This window comes from Amphiura filiformis, chromosome 20, assembly GCF_039555335.1.
Source record: "Amphiura filiformis chromosome 20, Afil_fr2py, whole genome shotgun sequence".
Lineage (NCBI taxonomy): Eukaryota > Metazoa > Echinodermata > Ophiuroidea > Amphilepidida > Amphiuridae > Amphiura > Amphiura filiformis.
The window spans coordinates 57,580,859-57,596,009 of NC_092647.1; the positions used below are offsets into that span (position 1 = coordinate 57,580,859).

At 41.4% G+C, this 15,151-nt stretch overlaps 1 protein-coding gene across 1 annotated transcript in view; it reads left to right on the forward strand.

Annotated features, from left to right (window-relative positions):
* Window positions 1–3,219: 3,219 nt before the first annotated feature.
* The window catches only part of LOC140142103 (cubilin-like), a 167,333-nt gene continuing 155,401 nt past the window's right edge, over window positions 3,220–15,151 (forward strand). Inside the window, 1 exon segment of the mRNA XM_072164062.1 lies at window positions 3,220–3,688. Coding sequence (XP_072020163.1) covers window positions 3,591–3,688 — 98 coding nt within the window. The 5' untranslated portion in view covers window positions 3,220–3,590.

Here is a 15,151-nt window from a genome sequence, read left to right on the forward strand (position 1 = left end):
ATTCGCGAAATCGCTTTAAAAAAGGGGTCTTTTTCCCCTAAAAACTTCGCGAAATGAGGTGCAAAAGGGGGTGTACTTGGGCAGGATATCGCCAGGATAGACGCGGATGCACTATCAGTCCCCTCTTCATCAAATAGTCGATGCCGGAACAATGAATAGGAATGGAGCTAGAACATCCCCCTGCAATAGGACCTACTCCAGTAGTCACTAGGAAGGGATCCGAGATGTTGCCATCTAGCAATACGACGCTTTGTGAATTAGTATTTGGGTTCGATAATGAACCCCGCAAAACTAACCGAGTATATGGAAAATGCCATACGGCCGGGCGGTTTCACAAGTTGCCGGCTCTATCATGCCACTCGCCACCTGAGCTGGTAAGCAGGTAAGTATAAATACCGCCCTCTTTAATTTGGATCAAATAAGAAATTGTGTGAACCAATAGGAGCTTTGGTCAAAACTTTCTGACACCACATCTTACACAGACCTTTCATCTGTCACTTGCATTGGGGCGGCGGATGTCTCAATGAAAATAGGCCATGTGGATTGGGAAAGGAGTATATTTCGTGATCTAACATCCTCTTTTTATGACATTTTTTCGGTAGATATCCACGAAAAAAGTTTATTCCCAAAATTTCAGTTGATTCCGATTTTGCGTTTGCGAGTTATGCATGATGTGTATTACATTGCTCTATAGACAATGTGTTGTAATTTCGTTCTTGTGTACCAGAACCATTAGCATTTTGCCGAAAGGGGTTTCCCCCAATTGACGCACATGGCCAGAACCTAATTCAAATTTCACGAGACTGTTGCTATTAAAACGAATTAATCTGCAAGAAATTTTTGCACATAAACATTATGTTGTCAGAGCCTTCCAGTGGTATAAAAATCTCCCGGAAAAAACTCAACTGTTTTTTGAGAAAAGTGGGGGATGATGTTGTGGATCACGAAAATATCAGACTGAAAATATCACAGTGGCTTAGTCAGGGGGAGGTAGCGGGCAGAGTCCCACTCCCACCACCAGAAACATTTCAAGGATAAAATGGGGACGGTATGGAGTGTCCTTAAAATGACTAAAAATGGGACAAAACTTGACAAATGTTACGAAAATTTAGATTTAGCTTCGCCCCCCACCCCACCACCCCTCACACCAAAATCCTGGAGGTCTACGCTACTGAAATATCAGCATCGGCATCGGTAAATTTTCCCCGGAATTTTTCTTGAAGATTAATGAAGTGCCTTCTTGAAAATGGTGTAATTTGGATCTTTCCAACAATAATGTATTGGAAGACGGATGGGTTTTTTTGTGTCAATAATTTTGTTGTGTTCTTTGTATTTGACTACACCCAATAAATTATGTTTGTAAATTCTTAATCTGATTCAGAATCTGTGCTATAATATATGCCAGCGTTAAATTATATTCTGTTGATGAAACTGTATTTTACAAGGACACTAGCGTATACCGGTACTAGGATTTCACACAGTCATTCACTTCGTTCATGCTTCACTCAACAATTTAGTGCTGATAAGCGTAAAGTCTGTGATAAAGTCTAGATAATCCACCTGTCACAAAAGTTATGTCTAGAAAGAGTTCATAACACGGAATAGGCCTGGAAGCGGCGCTAGAAATTAGCATGAGGCCACATTGATATGTAAATAGCGTATTGTTATTTAAATTTGCGCCCAGACGTATTGAGGGCGACAGTCATGTTATCCAGACGGAGAATGGCTGCATATATGCCGGGCATGTGAATTTGCTGAGTGAAGGCTGATAATCACCTTTCTGTATAGGTGATAAGCTAGTATATTTCGTGTACCAGTTGGTTATAACAAAAAATTAGTATCTTATTAAGGGGGTACTACACCCCTGTGGTAAATTTGTGACTATTTTTGCATTTTTCTCAAAAAATAATAAGACATTGGTAACAAAAGTTATGTATATTATTGGGGCAAGGAATCCAATTACTACACTGAAATTTCAGTGTCTCAAGAAAAGCGGTTCAGTATATATGATAGGAAACGAGGTACATCCTAGCGGTACCTTATTTCTTATCATATATAACAAACCGCTTGTCTTGGGTCACTGAAATTCCAGTGTAGTAATTGGATTCCTTGCCCCTATAATATACATAACTTTTGTTACCACGTTGTTATTCGTTTTTGAGAAAAATGCAAAAATAGACACTATTTTATCAAGGGGTGTAGTACCCCCTTAAATATATTAAATGTATAAACTTTGAAAGTTACATGAATTTGAAGAGCAGAGCTTCGAAATCTAGCTAAGTCAGGTGATGTGAAATTCTGCTGCGTGACCCCTCTGCGTGGTAGAATTATATTCATAAAACATTGAATTTAACAGATATCATGGGCAGCCAACCACGATTTATCAGCATTTAAAATATATGTTAATTAACAAAGATAAATAATAAAGAGTACAAATGGCAATTAACTAGTAAACAAGCCTGAAATCTTAAAATGTTGCCACGTGTTTTCCCGAACACATGATATGTCACCATGTGACCACTATTCAGATTTACCGTAAATATTTGGAGTATGCTTGCACATCATGCACATACACTGTGCATTTCTTTACCTCCGTATAAAATCAATAATTCATGCTGGGAGCCAAGTAACATTGTCTGCTCAGCGCAGATTGGTATTTTATTTTACTTGAGAGCATAATAGAAATACATAAAACGAATAATGGCGCCATGATGGAAGGTCAGGTCGGGTATCAAAGGTTATTATAACTTAAATACTACTTGTATTTCGCACCTTGCCTCTGTCACATATTTCCTTCATATTATTGACAGCAAGTCCTAATTTTGACTTTGCTACTGCAAAATGTCATTTCATATCAAATTAGTAGACTTTCTTTGAAAAAACATATCACTGGTGCCTGATGGGAATACCCGTCCGCCATTTCATTAAACTGGATCGTTTTCGCCTGGTTTGCGCCCAGATGTATTGGGGGCGTGCTATACTCTCATTGAACAGGCAAAGTTCGCAAAACTAACAACGTTGTTATTTGCCAAACTCAATTAACATGATCCAAGGGGTCGAACATGAATTATTCATAACGAGCTATAACGGATCGATAACTGGCCTCACTTTCTAGCTAGTAAACCAGCTGAATTTTTCATAGATTTTGCGTTGCTAATAGAACAACCGTGAATTTAGTGTCACCCCCTTGTTCATAACACAGCATATCCACCAGGCAGTCACACGGTCGTACTGTGGCGGTCGTAGCGATACTGTACAACTAAATGATGACTTAAATGTTGGATTATTGATGTTGTTCTACTGTGTCTTCGTTTTGGAATGATCAGACCTCAGTGCTGCAAGTGCCTTCACTGACAATATCGAGGCTGCAGTTCTATATGTTGGCGAAAACTGATTTCTATCAATTACTCAAGTTTAGAAGTTTAGCATCATTTGTTAAGGTGCGTACCGAGCGGTCAACTGTGCTAATACCTGGCCCAGATTTTCGGCCACGTTGTAACCATTTTGCTCCTGTTGAGCTGCTGTAGTGAATTGCTAATTACTTTGCCATTGTGAAACTTGAGAGAGCGAATGACATACTAGTATTAACGATGATGTCGTTGACATTGTGGCTATGTGTCATGATGTTGGGAGTTGTGCAGACTCAGGCCAGTTCGAGGGGAAAAAGAGCTGTAAATGCAGATGAACAGTAAGTTCCAGTATTTGTTCCTCAACATAACCAGTTTCTCATTCATTTGTTTTTGTATGTCATGTAGATCATGTAGATGTTTAGATATATGCAATGAATGGTGGAACAGCCCCCGGTGGAACCCCGGGTGGAACAGAGGTAAGTTTACATTGCATCCACGTCTTGAAAGAGTTTCAGGAGGTCATCATCACTATTTTTTGACAGGGATCCCCGGGGGAGGCACTCCCTATCTGAAATGGCAGGGATGTGCCTCGGCCATGTTAAAAGTAGGGGCATTTAGGTCAAATGTACAATTACAAAAATATGGGGTCATTCAGTACACAACCTGAATAAAAATGGGGTCATTCGGTATGAAACTTTGAAAAAAGGATGGTCATTTTGGGTAACAAAAAGTAAAATGGGACTGGAGTCATTGAGTACAGGATAGCCAAAAGAGTGGCATTAAATACACATAAATAAGTGCCAAACTGCGTAAAAACAACTAGGCCACCTTGGAAATGTGAAAAATCTCATTATTTCTGGAGAAGAACACAAATGCCACCTAAATTTAGGGAATTAAAGGGGGGTCATTGTGTAGGCTATAGCAGGAAATAGAAAAAGGGGTCATTGAGTACATGAATTTTCTTAAAGGGGGTCATTGGGTAATAGGTAGGACCATTAACACAAAAAGGGGTCATTGGGTACAAGCCGGTTTGAAAAGGGGGTCTATCCCGAGGCACATGATGCATATCTGTCATGGAAGTGCCCCCCGGCAGGGATCTATCTGATAATATTTATTTTTGGTGGATAAGTCAAATTGAGAAAATATCAATTACTTGTTGTACTAATATTTTGCAGTAAACTTCGGGCTTTCCTTTTATATCTTCAATTTTCTTTCTTTCTCTTTCCATGTTAATGGCCCATTCAGTGATTTGCTCATCTGGACGATCGTAAAAATCATCAAATGAGATCTTTTGTAGTGTGTATGAAAGACGAAATAAGACATTTTACATGAATCTGTAATTGTACTGACAGAGTATAATAATTATAGCTTCATGTGCAAATGTATTTCAATGGAGCTTCAATTTTTTCAATGCCTACTGTTTCCTTGTTTTTTTTTGCCCAAATTTTTCATTTTAGAAAATATAATGATAATTTTAATGACTTATCCTTCACTTTTAATGTTATACATGATATGTTTATCATAGGCGAACATACTATAAGGCCAATCAGAGTCGATTTTGAGTTTCCCGTCACCCGCCCTCATTTCATTTTCTGACCCTCACTTGAATTCATTATTGTGATTTTCCAAAAAATACTGATAAAAACTGGTTATATTTGCAAAAAAAATGATGAATATCCATTTATTTTTTGTGGAAAAATCAAAATCAAAACATACATTTTGCTGTCAACTTTGTAAACTCTATACTTTTGAATCTCATTTGGGCTAAACATGGTAAATAACAACACATTTTACATGCGTGTTGGAATGAAAGGCAGAAAAATAATGAATGATGAAAAAGTTACCTCACTTGTTTTCAGAAATTATGTGACGGGAAACTCAAAATTGACTGTTAGTGGCCTAATACATGTAATATGGCATTTTAGCTGACTTGAGCATTTAAATGAGCTTGGTGGTCCTATCAGGACCCTTAAAGTGTGTCACCACATCGAATGACCATTTTAAACAACTAAAAGATAGCCCAACATAATACCTATTCGCCATAGAAATGATTGGATAACTACCATAATAGATGAATACAATTTTTGAATATATCGCCCTGCACTACAAGCAGGTTGCACTCATCACTTGTGTATGTCTGCAATCGTAGATTGAATACAATAATGCCATAAAAAGGCTTCGGCAAACATAGAATGTTAAAATATGCTCACATTTAATATAGGTTTATCTAGACTATTTTAAAGGCTTGCGAATTAGGGATTATTGGCATGTGCAAAGGGAGGAGGCCGAGGATTATACAGACCGAGAATGGGCAAGCAATTTTTGACAGGTCGGGGAGGGCAAGTTTTGCTGTTTGAAACTGTACTACCCGGACGCTCATAATTATTGCACAACCCTTGTTTGGAAATAAATAAAAGCATTTTGTAAGTTGCCACTACAGTATGTCAAATTTCCTGCCAATAATTCGGAAGCATACCAGGCCTTGCACTTTGCAGTTGTATTTATGAATTGTATGAAATTCCTTAATGGTTGAAAGGTTCCCAGGGTTGGCCAAAATGCAGCATGCCTCTTGAACTCAGTCATTGGAAAGCAACTTAGTAAGCTTTACACTTAAGTTTAGGGCAAATTAACAAACCACAAAGAATAGTGAAATTGGCCATTGATTTATTTGAGCTAGACCTACTCTATACAATCAGTTGGTTCAATTCACACTTCTGGTGTTTGTTTAGTGGCTACTTGGTGTCAGTGTGAGTGCTATGTAGGTATAAAGTGGTGAAAAATAAAGGCAATTTTTAATCTATTTTTGAAGTGAAACATAATGTGCAAACTGTAATCTGGTACCAAAATGACCCTTTTTCACAGCTCTCTAGAGAAGTTGAGAACTTTACCCAGCTGTACATATAGTACCGGTAGTGGTTGACTAACTTGACTATTAAAAGTTCATAATAATACCATCGTATTGTGCGATCAAAAGTCGAGTTTAAATGTGATAAATACCAATAGTGGAGTTAAAATTGACTAAAGTCAACTTCTGTAAAGACAACTTCTGTATGTACTGAAGTAGTCAAGTAGCAGACCTCATATTGCTCTGTGTCAGAGGCTCTACAGCACTAACATATTAGTTAACCCAAAACAAACTCGCTCTTGAAATTCAAACTTAAATACAAAGCAAAACCAAAGGCTAATATTTGACATCCACTCTGTCAAATAACATCACAAAGACCTACATGTTGATCATCATGTACACCTTACATGCTTACAAAGGAATAGGTGGGTGGGTAAACATTGTAAAAAAGAAGTCAACAAGAAGCCAGTAAATTAGACGTTTATGGGTCTATTAGCAAACAAATAAAAATCATAAACCATCATTTGATGTGTATTTTGTAATTAACCGCAAATTGATGACTGTGTATGAAAGAATATCTTTTACAACCTTCGATTACATGCGAATTGCGCCAGGAGTGTGATGTTTGATTTCCTTTTAAACCCATAATGTAGTCCTATGTTCTGTTCTTATATGAAATTGGTAATTTTTTTTTCAAATATGATATTTTTGCATTTGTAATGTTTGCACATGTCCCAACGTGTACCTAAATTTATGGAATCGGCCAAATTCGTTGTCTTTGTACAGTCAACAGAGCAAAGTTTGACATAAAGTCATAATTTTTTTATTATAATTTTTTTATTATGACTTTATGTCCTCCCATAAAATGGCCAAAATAACCAGTGGAATTCCTTTCACTTTACCTTGTTATTTCAGCTTGAAATGGACAGCAACCCTTCCCCATAGTTATTACTAAATAATATATTATTTCAACATTTTGAATAAAGAAAATTTCATGGAAATCATACATTAGGGCTTTAATTATTGATAATTTTGCAGGTGCTCATCAATCCTGCCCATACATTCAAGGCCCAGCTCAGTTTCAATGTATTATTGATCATTTCCCATGTTTTCTGTTAATTCAGCGTTTGTTAAGTGGATTAACAAAATTGTTTGCGAAAATAAAACCCTCCCCAAAATAACCACAGTAGCCAGAATTACGGATGTACCCCTGGTGTAAAGTTCTCATGGGTCATACCAGAATTTTGGCCAATTCCCAAAAGAAGGGAGATTGTGGACCCATTCAATCCAAATCATGTTGGCAATGTCCCAGAGATGCTGAGGCTCTTGAGTTTTGCATGCAGTTCAAGCTGATCCATGGAATCTATCAGAACTGACCCACTTATAACTCCAATTGCGATTTCTACAAATTGAAAACTTGCGCTCAGCGAAGGAGGGAGAGGAGATAACTACTGGCTGGCTATTGATATTTGACAGGTGGTCAGTGGTTCTAACTAGAGCTGTGGTGGGTGGTTTACCTCTACAGCAGTTTCCCAAATTGGGATATTCCGCAATTAATGCTAGTACTTTGGCTACAAAGTGGCCCATACATGTAGGTGCTTGCTTGCAGATAGGTTTAATACTGACCTTGGCTCTCTACTAATGTTCAAAACCAGGCAGAGAGGACAACAACAACTTTGCTGTTCATCCCTACAGCCATGGGTTTATTAATTTTAAAGAACTGTGTTCTGCCAGATATAGGCCTACCCAAGGCCTACATACAAGGGCTGTAACTTGAGAACCTAACAGCAACACCAAGAAGTAACTACAACTACAACAACAACAACAACAAATTAAAATTATCACCATCATTTTTGAGTAAATTATAAGATTTTGGAGTTGGAGGCATGATACCTGTCAGCTCTGTCAAAGTGTGTAACTTTGTCCAGGTTGAACCAGACACCTAAATGCAGAAAATGCAGCAACCCTTTAGCTCTCTGAGAAGAGTCATTGAAAAGGTTATTAAAGTAAAATTCAGAAATTTAACAACTAAAAATAGTCTTTTCACTTGACCTAGATTGAATTTCCCAAAATGTTGGTGTCTCCCATATTTAATGCTCAGATGACACCACTTTCAATTAACAGCCAAGCATTTTATTACAAGGAACCTTGGCTATAAACAGGAGAAAATAAATAAGTAAGTATACAAACAATGAAAATAAGTGAAGGAATGAATACCAAATTTATTTCTTTTTACACTCAACAGTTTTGGTTTTATGATGCAAGGGAACTCAATGCGAGTGGCATATTACTTTTGTACTCGAGGGGGGCAGCTGGGGGAAAATACGCCTATGCCAGGGGAGGAGGAAGATGGGGATTGAAATACTGGTCCTCCATTGAATGAAGCATGTAGACTGTACAAACAAGCAACTTATTTGGAGAAATGGGGCCCCGGCAAGAGTTGCACACCGCTGGTTCTTGGTACTACGAGTACATGTACATCTAACATCATGTAACAGAAATTGCTCAGGAGCAGTGTTTACAAATGTATACTCAGAGGCTGTATGTCGCAATTTTGGCCCAGTGAAATTTATAATATGCTATTGCAATTAGTCAAGTCAAGTTGGGGGGGGGGAATTCTTCATTTGGCACACCCAGCAATATCCAGAGTAAAAAGTCCTTCAAAGAGTTTTGAGATATTTTCTGAAAAAATTCAAGAGCTATCCTAAAAACAACTGAACCAATACTAGGCTTGTTTGTACTCATGTTAATGCATTTTTTATGCTGATTGCTGATTCCAAATAATTGGTCATAAAACTGTACAAATCTGAAATTTATGAATTTTTAAATATGTGACCCATCACATCAAAACCAACCACCTCGCGGCTGGCTTCATTAGCAGATAACAATGAAAGACAATGAGAAAATATAAAGAAAATAAAACGAAATTTGAGCCTGTTTTGCCTCATAAAATATTTTTACTGTATCTGATTTCAACAAGTATTAGTAAGGTGTCATTTTAAAGCTAAAAAACAGCAGTTTATTCTAGTATTTAAATCTCCATTTGCATTTCTGCCGCGAAGTGGTCTGTTTTGATGTGGTGGGTCACATATATTTGGAACTTTTTGTCTGCAATTGACGCCAATGTGGAGAGGGTGAATAGAACAATGTGTCCTATTGTTGTTTAATTTTATTCATACAATCAACGGCTGGAAAAAGTGCACAATTTCCCAGGAACATAGTTGAGATTTCCCACTATTTCTTATTTATTTCTTTATTTAGAACTTGACAATTTTAATGGTGGGTGAATGCATCTTGATAGCAAGTTTGTATTGGTTAGTAGGTCAGGGTCACCCAAGTCATCCAGGGGTCATCTGAGGTCAAATTAGTCAAAACTGTCATATGGGCATGAATCTTGGTGGGTGGGTGCATCTTGACCTGAGACAGAACAAATTTGTATTGGTTAGTTGGTCAAGGTCACCCGAGGTGATCCAGGGGTCATCTGAGGTCAAATTGGTAAAAACTGTTTTTCTCAGAGACTAGGGGATGCACATTTCTCAGACTTGGGTGATGGGTGCATCTTGACCCCAGACAGAACAAGTTTGTATTGGTTAGTGGGTCAGGGTCTCCCAAGATCATCCAGGGGTCACCTGCGGTCAAATTGGTGGGTAAAGTCAACATTTAGGGAAGGTTATTTCTATGTCACCGTGGGTCATCTGAGGTCAAATGAGTATGAACTGTCCTATGGGCATGAAACTTGGCGGGTACAGTTACCCTCAGCCAGGTAGGCCTAATCGCCACAGCCGAGAAGACATTGCACATTATTATATAGATGGCTCTCCTATGGGATGGTCATAAAACATGACCTCAGTCATGATCAAAAGAGTGACAAAAATAGAAATGGGACATATTTGACAGTGAAGTCTTCACTGTCGTGAAGTGAGTGAATACTAGCATTTTGTGGAAAAGTAGGCCTATCTATTTCTTATGGAAATGTAGAATGCTAAAATATTGGTTAAGGCCCTTTACAATTGATTCTTAGTTTCCTGTTTCCCGCCCACGTCCAAAGTAGATAATTGCAAAATATTTAATTATTTAATTTATATTTTGGATTTTCTCTTTTAAAATAACTTTTAATGACTCCCATTTGCTACTTTCTGACTTTGATCATATCAACTATAATGATGAATAAACAAAGAACATAACTGTACCATTTATACTTATGTATAAAATCAAACAACGTTGTAAAATAATTAAATGCATGTTCCTTGTCAAAACGGGTTGATGTATGTTGCGACCACTTGTTTCAAAATAAAGAAAATAATAGATAATTAATAATTAAAAGTCACCTCATCTCTTGTTTTCAACCATGAAACAGGAAACTAAGAATCAATTGTGAAGGGCTAAAAAGGGCACTGCAAATTGCAGTCTGTCCATTTAGTCAATGACCACATAATTTCACACAACTGGCTAAAAACATTCATGTTAATGATATAATTGAAATCCCATAATTATTCCTTCAGGCTGCTATGTTGTTTTGATCTTTTTAATGCATAATAAAATGATTTGTTTACTTGGGACATTGAATGTGTGGTTTCTGTGTTTTTGTTCCCATTGGCACATTAATTTACACCAAGCTATTATGTGGAGAGAGAGTAAGCGTTTTGAGGCCTGTAGAAAAACTAGTTCTAGTTCCTCTGGCGCCGAGCGCGTCGGGAACTAGTACTTCTGAGTTAAATTAGTATAGGACCAGTGGATTTTGTAATGTTAGAGAGGGGTTGCATGGTCCCATATAGGCACTGAACAAGTGCTGGCCTGTAGTATAAATCCTGTAGGAAGCATTCCAAGTAAATTCTAAGGGGCATGATAGCATATCTAAATACCCCACTGTCTCCACATCAGTTTAATGAAATTTTAGTGCAAAATGATGTGTAAATTCTAAGGGGTCTCATATGTGTTATGGTGCAAATTTAGGGTAAATAGGTAGCAAAAATGATCAAAAATGTCAGAAATATTTGAAGATCAAAGTTCTTGTCAAAGAATACTTCAATTACTGGTTTTGCAAAAGTTCACATTCTCCAAAATCTCTAAAATGGCTGCATTGTATGTTTCCTGATTGGAAATGGTTTTTTGTTTGTTTCGCTAGTAGGCCTAAATACTATTTATTACTACTGGCTCGTGCCATCACTAGCTACAGACATAATCCCATGGTTCATTCTCAAGAAAGACATATTTTTGTCGTCTATATCACAACCAGATGGAAAATATCGGGTTTTCCTATATCAAATCATTGAATATATGGGCGCATACGTTTTCAAAATTCTGTAGGCCTACATGTGTTGGACTTGCACTTCGCATTTGAAGGGGTAACGGAAAGTGCATAAATATGTGCGTAAATATGTGTGATTTGTGCGTTAAAGTAAGCCCTGTTGGTCAATGACTTATTTTTACCATGTTTACACTTTTCATCAAGGGGTACGTCCCCCATAGAAGGAGAATAAAACCAAAGCTAATGTGGGCAAAAACATATCATATAGGCACTTCCTTTCCTCAGCAGTTGACCATATTGACTAAAGATCTTTATATTAGATTATTTGTTCCCAATTTATGAACAATGCAGTATGTGATTTGAGACTATAATTATAGGCCTAAATAATCAACTGTCCTTTTGTTGTCTGCAGACAACTTTATTTACATGTATGAGGTAGCCAAACATAGACTCAGTACACCGGTCGATCTTACCGTTTCCGATGTTGATTAAGATACTTCTTGCATCGATCCCGAGATGCGGAAAAAACCAATAGTCATTTTGTCCCACATAAATGAATAAATAACAAAACCCCGATCCCCGGTGGACTCACCCAAAAGGTGACGTCACACCATATGATCGCCTTTATCCTCCTTGGTCTCCGACTGACACAGACGTGCCTATCGATTGTTCATAGCACTGTGTATCAATTTCTCGACCAAAGCGAGATATACGGTTGTAGTTTCACACCTTAGGTAAAACCAAACCGGTATTGTTCGGCTGAGGATAGTTTTGACGGCATTTTCTGACGAAAAGTGACAAAAACGATCCAAAACTTAGCTACATATCGTGCCTCCGTTTGTATACGGGACACACGAGCAATTCAAAATGGCCGCTCGTTGACGCCATTCATTTTGTTTCCCACGTAAACAACCATTGCAGCCTGTAAGTTACAATAGATGTTTGTACATACACATTGTATTTCATGTACGGTAGGTTATTGTTGCTATGTTAGGGTGATTACTCTATCGTTATGTCTTCATTACCGTCCAATAAAGACGAGTTAATCAGATATTCATACGGTGGGGATTGGTAGGGACCCGTCTGACATTTTAGTAATAAAGTTAGCCAGTCCTTACTTTACCACTAACGTTAGCGACCAGCCTCCGTGCTCAGGTTTGCTTACTGGGCTTGAGTCGGCGTGTTGGGGGGTAGTGCCCCCTCCCTTTCTCCTCGCTTCGCCTCGGCCCTGTCGGGCTTGCCCTTCCCTGGTGACGGAGCGGGACCCACACCCGCTCTGTTTCACCCACAGGGAGTGCTCACGATCTTCTAGATGTCTTTCTTTGCTTAGGACTCTCCGAGTTCCAGCTTGACGATTTGGATAGGCTCCGTCATCGCCATAAGACGAAGAAGAAATCTACCAAGGGCACTGGTAAGGTCGATCACGGTGGATTCTGCTGTGACAGCCCCTATGGGTCATGGCAGGTCTGCTTAAGGGGCTCCGGTCCCGGACAAGCAGGCGGTTCCTTCGGGACTGCTAAGCGCGTCCAAAGGCTCAGCAGCCAGCGAAAGCACTGACTATACGTCGGAGCAAAGTAGCAGGCAGCAGAGCGGTAACCACCAGCGAAAACCCTAGCGGGTTTTGCAGCAGGAGGATACCAGTCGACACGGTAGATTCTGCTGTGACAGCCCCTATGGGTCATGGCAGGTCTGCTTAAGGGGGCTCCGGTCCCCGGACAATCCCAGGCGGTTCCGGCGGCGACCTCGCTAGCGCGTCCAAAGGCTCAGCAGCGAGCGAAAGCACTGACTATACGTCGGAGCAAAGTAGCAGGCAGCAGAGCGGTAACCACCAGCGAAAACCCTAGCGGGTTTGTAGCAGGAGGATACCAGTCCTCTAGCGAAAATCCTCACGGGTTTTTAGCAGGAGGACACCCGTCTGTTGCAGGCATATCTACAGGCTCAAACAGCCACAGTAGTAGCCAGCGACGGGCAGCATGCAAGGGTACCCGGGCTTGCCTGGGTTGAACCCTAGCATGCATGGGTTCAACAGAGACGATACCGCGGCTAACGCTGTGGGTGTAGTCTTAGCAGAACCAACTGGGGTTGTCACACGGCAGCGTTCCATGGCGGGACCGCCGAGTGATACCCTGGGCCCTAGAATAGCTGCTGGCTGTCCACAGGGACTGGCTGGCGATTATTCAGGGGTTGGGCTGCAGTCTCTCACGGGACAGCGACCCAGGTGCATTCGGTGGCAGCTACAAAGACGAAGCTACGGCTTGACTTCAGTGGTAGCCGCTATGCACCCGCCCATAGCTGCCGTGAGGGGTCCGCCACACACAGCGACCTTGGGCGAAGCTCTAGAGGGTACAGTAAGTAGCTTGAACAGCCTAGCTGATCAACAACCCACTTATGTCCTCGAGAGCCAGCGGAGCGTGGGGGATCCATTACCGTCAATGGGTCAATTACCTCTCTTGATCGATCACTGTCAAATCAACAGGGCATAGCTCCATTGATTGACGCTGCCTATTCAGGTGGCGAGGTGATTGATCGGGGTATGCACGCTCAGCTACCCGTGGTACTAGGCAAGCTCCCTCTAGCCAAGGGACAGCCGGTATAGCGGGTACCCATACACACGGCTTGATCCCCTTGCGGGGAACGCAGTGAGGCATGGGTACAGGGGTACGCAGCCGGGAGCCCTCCCGGGCACCTACGCTAGTCCCGCGCCGGTACCACGCCAGCACACAGCTTGATGCCCCAAGCAGGGAACGCAGTGTGGCGAGGGTACAGCGGTCCACAGTTGGGAACCCTCACGGGTACCCACGCTGATACCGCGACCGGTACCGCAGCACTCGCTTTAGTCGCCACAGTCTCTGTGGCAACAAGGGGGAGGCGGTGCTGGTACTGCAGTACCATGGGGTTACCCTGGTGGCGGATCCTTTCAGGGTCAGCTGCCGGCTGGGTATGCCCGTGGTACCCGCCGCAGGGTGTTTCTTCCACGGCCTAGCACCGTGGCAAGTGTCGCCAGCGATGGCCACGCAGTACCAACATCAGCTGTTGACCAGGCCAGCCGGCATGGAGCTAACCCAGATCATGATCAGGGTAGGCCCCGCGCTGCTAGCGCTAGGACGACGGCTGCGAGAGCATGCGGACCCAGTGGTGCCATGGCGGATACCTCAGGGTCTTGCGGGAGTACTCCCTCTTCTGCTGGCAGGTAGTCGGCGAGCCACACAGTGGTTATGCCTTCTTACCCGCTTTCAGATGCCCGTCCTCAGTTACCGTCATCATCGGAGCATGATACGGATACTGTGGGCGAGGGAAAGGAGTCGGAAGCTGAGTCCGGTAGTGACATCACTACAGTCTCCTTCCCCGCTGCCCCGCGAGGGGGAGCAACAGCACTGATCTTCCTCCGGACACCCCTAAGGGGGAGTCCATGGAGGAGGACCAGGGATCCTTTCAGTAGGATGCTCAGCTGCTGCTTCCTCACTGGGGACGCCTGCACTCTCATTCCCGCAAACCTCACGGGTAGATATCGTGGGCTGTCGAGCTCAGTAGAGCTATGACGCCGCTGCTTGCACGCTTCCTCTGCGTGTAACGCGGGAGGACCACGGGACCTACCTGAGGGGATCCGAGAGGGACCCAGATGTCGCTGCGTATCACGCTCAGACAACATCTGAGCTCTTCCATGAGGTGAGCCTATTAGCGGTGCTAACAGCTAGCCTCAACGAGAGC